General features: G+C 58.5%; 1 protein-coding gene across 10 annotated transcripts in view; it reads right to left on the bottom strand.

The window, feature by feature from the left end:
* Positions 1–781: 781 nt before the first annotated feature.
* ABLIM2 (actin binding LIM protein family member 2) overlaps positions 782–8,432 on the bottom strand; it is a 135,390-nt gene continuing 127,739 nt past the window's right edge. For all 10 annotated transcript variants that reach the window (XM_047718767.1, XM_047718764.1, XM_047718766.1 and 7 more), the window contains one exon: positions 782–2,645. In XM_047718767.1, coding sequence (XP_047574723.1) covers positions 2,532–2,645 — 114 coding nt within the window. In that variant the 3' untranslated portion in view covers positions 782–2,531. The remainder of the gene's footprint in view (positions 2,646–8,432) is intronic.

Raw genomic sequence — 8,432 nt, 5'->3', positions numbered from 1 at the left:
CCCGCCTTCTGGGGGGATACCCCAATGTTCACAAGAGCCATTGCATTCACTGGGATGAGACTAGAGGGGGCTATAAGGTCTGTGTCCCCCAGATTCATATGAGGAAGCCCTAACTGCCCCCATGTGATGGGGCCTTGGAGAGGTGATGAGGCCACGAGGGTGGGGCCCTCACAAGGGAACCTCACCCTTGAAGGGGGAAGAGCTGGATGAAAAGCATCTGCGTCCGCCAATGAGGACACAGCGAGAGGCAGGCGTCTGCAAGACAGGAACAGGCTGTCACTAGAACCCAATCCCCCTGCACCTGGTCTTGGACTTCCAGATCCCACAACTATAAGAAATCAGGGTTTGTCATTTAAGACACCCACCCAGTTGATGGGATTTTGTTATCGGAATCTGAGCAGGCTGAAACAGATCAGGAAACATTTAATCCCAGGACAGCAGGGGTGACCATGGTGGGGCAGACCAGCAGAGCCCTCCCACGTGGGAGACCAACCTGCATTTTCTTCCCTTCCTGAGTCCTGTGCTCCAGCCATAACCAGCTCCAGAAGTTTCCAGAACCTGGGAGGCTAACTGCCGCTCCACGTGTCTGCTCCTGCTGTTCCCTCAGCCTGAATGCCCTTCCCTTCATCGGCCACTAGGAATGCTTCCTCACTGTCAAGACTTTGGTCGGAAAGCCTCCCCTGCCCTCTGGGGTGCTGCTGCTTTCCACAGAAACTCTCTTTATGCGCCATCAGCAGAAGGGGGTCTGTGTGCTGAGAAATGACACACGCGGCAAAGTGGCTTTCACTTTCACGAATTAGGGTACACCGTCCTTTATTTTTCCAGGCTGTCCTGGGAGCTGACGGGACATTGCACTAATGAAAAAGCGGGGGTTTCCATTTGCACGGGGCTCAGATTGCTAAAGGGAAGGAAGTGTATCAGGTGCCAGAAACTTGCCTCCCTGGCCGAGCCGGGCTGGTGGGAAGCCGGTGTGCAACGGGGTGTGTGGTGGGGCTGGAGGGATCAGAGTCACGCTGACTCACAGACGGGGTGGCCAGGACACACAGAAAGACACAGCTCCGCAGGAGACAGGGGAACAGACTTGGGTGACACCTTCCCAGTGTTTCATAAATCTCTCCACCCACATTACAAGCATCCTGTGACAGGCGTTAGCACTTCCCGTGCCTCATCAGAGATAGGGACGCCTTTGGGGGGGGGGGGAGGGGGTGGCTAGCCTTCTGTGCCGGGACCCTGTGCCAACCTCACAGGCCAGAAGAGGGTGGCGTCTCTCTCTTCCTTCCCCAGCGGCCAGGTGCCTGTCTCGGGACCACGTAGGCATGCACGAGGCTTCAACCCTGGGGGGCTATGTTTCACTGCAGGAAAGACGGGCACAGCAAGGGCTACGTTGGGTATTAGGCTGGGTGCATGGAAATCCTTTATTCTGGGGCTTTGGCCATCAGAAGAGGGCGTTTTCTCTCCAAGATGGGGAGAGTAACAGCGAGGCGGACAGTGGTGGCTACACGTACAGACAGCATCACATGGGCGAGGAAGGCCCTTCAGGGCACCTGTGGGACAGGTGAAAAAGAAAGCAACAATAACAACAACAACGACCATGGAAAGAAAACTGGCAAGGAGCCCTAGGGGTTAGGAGCCCACCAAAAAGCAAAAACATACAGATCCGGACAGTGAAGAATAAGGCTGGAGGCGCTCCCCTTCCGCGGGCCCGTACAAGGGAACTCTATATATGTCGTCTTATGTTTAAGTAGGCTATGCTCTTTAATAAAATAAAAACTTCTGTGTTACTTTAAAGATATCATTTAGGCATCTAGGGGATGATTCGGAAGAAAAATGCAGTGCACGGAGGGCCCCGGCCAAAGGTACCCTGTCAGGCTGACGTTTGTCCCTAAAAACAGACGCGTCACAAGCGGTTGCAAAAATCGTGCACCCCACGCTTGAGTTCATGCAGCCCTGGGCGCTCTGCGGCCCCCTTCCTGGCATGGCCTGTCTGTGCGCAGGGCTATGCCTCCCCCCAGCGTGGGGGGCTGAGCGAATGGGTGGGGGGCGAGCAGACCCTGGGAGCCAGACGCCCATCCGTCTGTGATTGTGTCAGCGACTGTCATCGACCAACCTCCTGAAATCCCAAGTCCCAGGCACCTCTGTGCCCCCAGGGCCTCGTGCGGGGGGCTGGGGCACCGCACAGGGGTTTGGGAAGGCGGGCTACACGCTGTGTAGATATCCCTTGATCTCCTGGGACCACTGCTTTGCAGCGTCTCCCTAACGCCAAGCAACAGTGGGGAAGGAGCCGTGCAAAGCAAGGCATCTGGGCTCTGAACCGGAGGCAGGAGCACTGCTGGCGGAAACAGAGGTCGCACCGGCTCTGGGACCTCCTCCTGCCCAGCCTCCAGCCCAGCCCTCTCCAGGGGCCCACCGCCCGCCCCCCGTGGACACAGAGAAGCCAGAGCCAGGTGCAATAGGAGGGGTTTTTGTGGTTCTCGCCGGGTGTCCCGTGCTCTGCCGCCGGGCGTGCACATGGTCACACATGCTGGTGGCAGTCAAAACAATAGGGCTTTCTTCTTGAGGTCATTCCTCTTCCAGAGGGCCAGGCGGTCAAACTCTTCCATGCTCATCCCAAATACTTCCTGGAAATCCTCGGGCGACAGGTGCCTCTGCAAACCAACAGGAAAACCCAGAGAGGAGCAGTGAGCAGCTCTGCAACGCGCTGCCAGACCAGCTCCGTGCTGCTGGGCAGTCTGCAGGCAGGATGGGTGTCCAGGCGGCCATGGCCCTCCCCACCCATGTGCCCTATGGGGCCATCTAGTTCCCTGCGTTCCCTCTGCTTCCCTGCTATTCCCATGCTGCAGCGCTGGTCACTGAGCCTAAAGAAAGAGACTTGCTTAGGGGCCCGACCGAACAGGACTCACACAGGGTCCTCCTGCATACCCCCGTTTGCAGAATTACTCCCAGTGGCCAGAACACGGAAATACCCAGCTGCCTAAGCAGGGTCCGTGCACACAGAGTGGAGCACACTCCATCCATAAGAAGCCGCGAAGGCCTGATGCACAGGGCAACGCGGTTAAGACATGCGACAGGAGGGCCAGGGAAGGAGGCTGGACGCAAAGGGCCCCAGATTGTGTGGTTCTGATTCTACGAAGCTTCAGGAAGGGGCAATCCACAGGGACCAAGAACGGAGAAGCGGCTGCCAGGGGCTGGGGATGGACGGGAGTGGGGAGGCACTGCTCGACGGGACAGCATTTCCTTTCAGGGGGATGAAAACATTCCAGAACTTGATTGAGGAGGTGGCTGCACGCGGGATGAATGTGACAAGAATTTTACAATGAAAGGGAACAATTCTTGTCACTCCCACCCATGCAGTTTCCTTGACTTTAAAACAAAACTACTCATCCTAAGGGTTGCGATGATCCGGAGAGAAACAGAGGTGAAGACATTTGGTGAACTAGGAAAAGCACAGACACCCATGCCGACTGTTCGTGGCTTCACAAAAGTCCCTAGATCTGTGCGGCAGGCAGCGGGTTTTAGAGCCGGATGTCGGCATGATCCAGAGGAGGGAACCCAGGACTGCACTCAGTCTCCCGTGAGTCACCGAAGGGCCTCCTGGTTGAATTGGGGCCCCGAATACTCGGTGCGTTCATGTGCACACACATACGGACACACGGACACACAGACAGAGACACACACATGGACACACAGACACACAGACACACACACGGACACACGGACACACATACACACACACACACACAGACACAGAGACACTCAGGCACACACACACAGAGACACACAGACACGCACAGAGACACAGACACATACATGGACACACAGACACACACACACGGACACATGGACACACGAATACACAAGTACGTGGACACACACACAGACACAGAGAGACCCTGAAGCACACACACAGACACACATAGACGCAGAGATGCATAGATACACACGGACACAGAACACACACACACAGATACATAGACACACACAGAAACACACACACACACACACACACACACACACAACACCCCATCAAGCGAGACTCTGCCAGAAAGGGGCTGGCTGCCCCCTCGCTCTCTTGAGCTTGAGCACAGGAAGAGATGCTGGCGGCCGCAGAAATGAACCGTCCACACGGCATGGACACCAGCATGCCATGGGGCTCACAGCCAGTCCATGGAGACAAGGAATTGTCATCAGACAACAGCACCCCACTTCTAGGTACCAAATCACAACCTTCCCCATCACCGTGGGGCAACCGCAACGTGAAGAGGACAGGACAAGAGCCAAAATGTGTCCCCTGCTCTCAGCACCAACCAGTAGCCTGGCTGGGATGGAATCACAGGCCCCTGGGGGAGCAGACAGCCGTGCAGGGGATCCAGGGACTGTCCAGAGCCCGAAGCTGGCGTCGGGGGAGGGCGTCTCACTTTCTTCATTGCTGTCCTCAGTGGATGACCCGAGAGGTGCCCCCAGGTGGCCCTGCTGAGTAGGCAGGGACCTCCAGGCTGAGCCATTTGAGGGGGTCGTCAGGTTGGGGATACACAGGAGGGGGATGAGCGGGAGGCATGACACCCCAGTGGTGGGAGGACAGTGCCGTGTGCTCAAGCCTAGGGGACCACCCCACCCAGGGCAGAGGGGACTGTGGCAGCTGGGAGATGTCCTGGGGGAGCCCGGGGGGCAGAGAGCCCTGTCCCTGCAGGTCCCACGCAGCTCACCTGCACCTTCGGGACCAAGCTGGCCTGGGAAGTGCATCGGAAATCTGCACAAAGCCCAGGTCCGGTGGCCATGGAAAGGCGCACCCTCAGGACCTGTACTCTGGGGACATGTGGTGGAGCAGTGGCAAGAGAGAGTCGGGCAGGCCAGAGGGCCAGAGGAGCTGGTGTGGTGCTCGTGCCCAGTGCCTGAACACAGGCGGGCTGCTGGAGGTGGCTGGCCTGTCCTTGGGCAGGAGGCCCCATCCAGCCCTGAAAGAGATTCAAGGCTGGCTCCCGCCTTTTGGGCTCCCTGTGGGGGCCCGAGGTGCGATGTGTACTTAATTTTGATGATGCGGTCCCGCATTCCTGCTGCCTCCAGGAGCCCACTGTGAGCAGGGAAGGCAGGGTGGGCTTAGGAGAAAGAGGGGAGCTTACCCTGATGCGTCTCCCCTGCCACCTAGGTGAGAAGCAGCTGAGGCATTCGAGATAAACTTGCTCAGGGTCATGGGGCTTGAAACTGGGGTTGGTGTGAGAAGGAGGCCTGGGGGCTCTGGGAGTTTGTGGCAACGGTACAATCAGGAAAGGCTTCCTGGAGGAGCCGCCATCCATGGCCAGGTCTGAGCAGTGAGCGGAGGGGGCTGACATTCCAAAGGTGGAAGAGCACAAGAAGACCCAGATGTGCTTCTTCCCATTTTCTAGAATCGTAACCCAAGTTAGGTCACGCGGCACAGCTGGATCAGGATGGAGCCAGGACCAGAGTCCTGGGGGGGCCTGTCTCCTGGGCGGGAGGTCCCTGCCTGACACTTGCCCACGAGGGGTCATATGTCAGCAGACCCCCAGCAAAGCATGTAGGGCCCCTGCCACCTTGCAGAAGTGGTCTCCTGAGTCTACTCAGGTATCTTCCTTCACCCCGTGCCCCATGGCAGGTAGGACACGTGGGACACAGCTCACCCCAGGGGCTGAAGCCAGCTTTCTGGCCGCAGGCCGACTCCCCGGGCCCCACCTCCCCAGGAGGAGGGGCAGCCCAACCCCCAGGTGCTTGCCAAGGTCAGGCATGGCCAAGCTCCTTCCTGAGTGAGTAGGGAGGAATCCCAGGGTGGGGCACCTTTGTAGAGGGGTGTCTTGGCCTCATTCTGACACAGCCTCATTCCTGGAGTGCACTGGGCTCCCCAAGAAGTGCCCCTGGGGAGACCACTTCCTCAATGTGGCATACTCACGTATGTGCTCACTGTTCAGACCTGGCCGTGGACCTCGGCTCCTCCAGGAAGCCTCTCCTGATTGCATCCTCGCCACAAGCTCCCAGAGTCCCCATGCCTCATTCTCACACTAGCCCCGGTTTCAAGCTGCCGCTGTGATGTCACTGAGGGCAGAGTTAGGGAGTTGGGTCCCTGTGAGGGCTATGGGATGACCCAGGAGGGGCCTGTTGATGGGACACCTGTGACCCAGAAGCCTCGTTGCCTTAAAAAGCATTAATGATCTTTCTGCCAGTCTCTTGGGGCTAGAAGGGGGTTTTCTGAGGGAAATGAACCTCTGACTTCACTCTGTGATCTGGTGCCCTTGGTGGAGGCTTCCCGAACATGTGAGTCATAAGGACCAGCCACCTGCTCGCTGCAGGAGCTCATCCGAGGAGATGGCCCGACCTCCAATGCGCATACATCTTCCCACAGAGAGAAGGGCCATGAATGGTAGGTGTGTGAGGCACAGGGCACTCCCACAGTCACCTCCTTTCTGCAAGGCTGCAGACCCAGCTGCGGGCAGGGGACGCTTCGGTGTCACAGAGCCTGCAAAGGGCACGTTGGAACTCCACCTGGGGGCCCAGGGCACTGCACTCCCAGACCACTGTGCGGCTCAGCCCGGCAGATGCCCAGAGCTTCCCATGGAACGAGGGCCCAACTCAGGCCTGCCATCCCGAAGCCTGGCCATCCAAGCTATCTCTTTGGTGGCAGATATCCCCAGATTTTTCTGGGTAACATGGGTGAAGCTGCCCATCCCAGTAGAAACACATCTCTCACACAGTCTTGGTGTCCAGTGTCAGGGAGCTCCGTGGACACAGTGAGGCCCATGCCAGGACCCCAGTTCGGGAGGCAAACTGCACAATTCTCCTGCACCGACCAAGGACCGTGGGTCAGCCTGAGCTGAAAGCTTTCACTGCACCTGCTGCCATCCTCACATCCTGAGATTCCCCTCCTTTTATTGCCCCAGGAAACCCTGGCTCAGAGAGGGCATGGGCCTTGCCCAAGGTCACACAGCCAGGAAGCTGCAGGTCTGGACCAGGGAGCTTGGAGGGGGCCCAGTGGCCAGAGAGCCCCCTCGGGGCCATGCCCCCTCTGCCCCACACTGTGACCAGCCTGCCCTCCTGTGGTCTTCACCCTGCCGGGCACTTCCAGCAGCCCCTCACTTCTCTAAGCTCAGTGGTTCTCCTGGGAGGGGCCCGGCTGACCCTCAGCCGCTCCTTCCGCCCATCCCACGAGGCAAGGCCAGCCCATGCACCCATGTCGGCAGCCCAGGGCTGGGGTAGGGGGTTCAGGCCACAGGCTTCCTCAGCCTGCCTCTCCTGGGCCAGCGAGGGGCCGCTTTTCACAGGAGAACAGAGCTTATCACCATCATCCCGACAATGGCCCCCACCATCTGTGAAGCTTGGCCTATGTCTGGGGAGTGCTGGGAATGCTCCACCCACCGTCCCGTGAGCCCTCCCAGAGCCCATGTGGCAGGGAGGGGACGCAGGCTACGCCAGGTGGAGTGACATGCTGTCCAGTGGTTCGAGGCCCTGCACCACGATCAGGTGTCCCCCACCTCTCCCACCACCACTCTGCTCCAAGGGGCCTCTAGAACATGTCAGGATCTTTGCCACCCCAAGGCCTGCAGTGCTTTCTCTCCCTTAGCACAATGGCTCCTTCTTATCCTACATGTCCCAGCTCAAATGTCGCTTCTCCAGGGAGCCTTCCCATGTTGCCTTAGCCAATCAGGCCCCTGCTGACCTGGTTACTGATGACCTCATCCGGCTCCCAGCTCCACGAGGGTGGGCATGGGCCTGCCCCTTCAGCCCAGTCTCCCTTCCTCCCTCCTCCAGGGACAATCTGGGTTGGTCACGTGTATCCCTAAATCCAAATGTCTGTTCCCCCCATCCCTGTCATACTGTCTCCCAACCTCCTCCCCTCTCCATGGGGTCTGCCTACCCTACTCTCCCTGCGGTTCCCTCTTCGCTCACCATCCTCCACCCTTGCAATCCCTGCCCCTCGGCCTGGTCTGGGAGCACTGCTCAGCCTTCGACCTGGGAGCCCCCGAAATGCCAGATTCTGGTGTAGCCCACGCCCATGTGCTGGGCACGCTCTCGGCTGCTGCCATCAGTCTATCAGGTTCTCACTGGACCGGTTGGATGAGTTTAAATAAAGGACGCATTCTTAACTGCAGGGTCCTTCCTTTCCAGTCGCATTCTGACTTGGGTTCTTACTGCTGGGGCAAACTCAGGAGTGCATTCAGCCTCAAGGTCTGGTGGGGGCAGTCCAGAAGCCACAGACTCCCTTCCTGCAGACCTGAGCACTTGCAAACCCTGGAGAGGAGATGGCGAGTCTGGAGGGTCCTCCAGGGACTCCCTGGGCCAGCCCCCAGGTCCCTGGCTGGACGAGAAGCCCCTTTTGTTCCTATTCTCTCGTTGGCTTCCCGGGATAACTACCCTTTCTGTCCCAGCCTTGCCAGGCATGGTGCCCAGCTGTTTGGCCAAACACTAGTCTTGGGGCTGCTAGGAAGACA

The sequence above is a fragment of the Lutra lutra genome, chromosome 2, assembly GCF_902655055.1.
Source record: "Lutra lutra chromosome 2, mLutLut1.2, whole genome shotgun sequence".
Classification (NCBI taxonomy): domain Eukaryota; kingdom Metazoa; phylum Chordata; class Mammalia; order Carnivora; family Mustelidae; genus Lutra; species Lutra lutra.
Note: the sequence above shows the minus strand (reverse complement) of the source record. Positions and strands in the feature narration are given on the sequence as shown.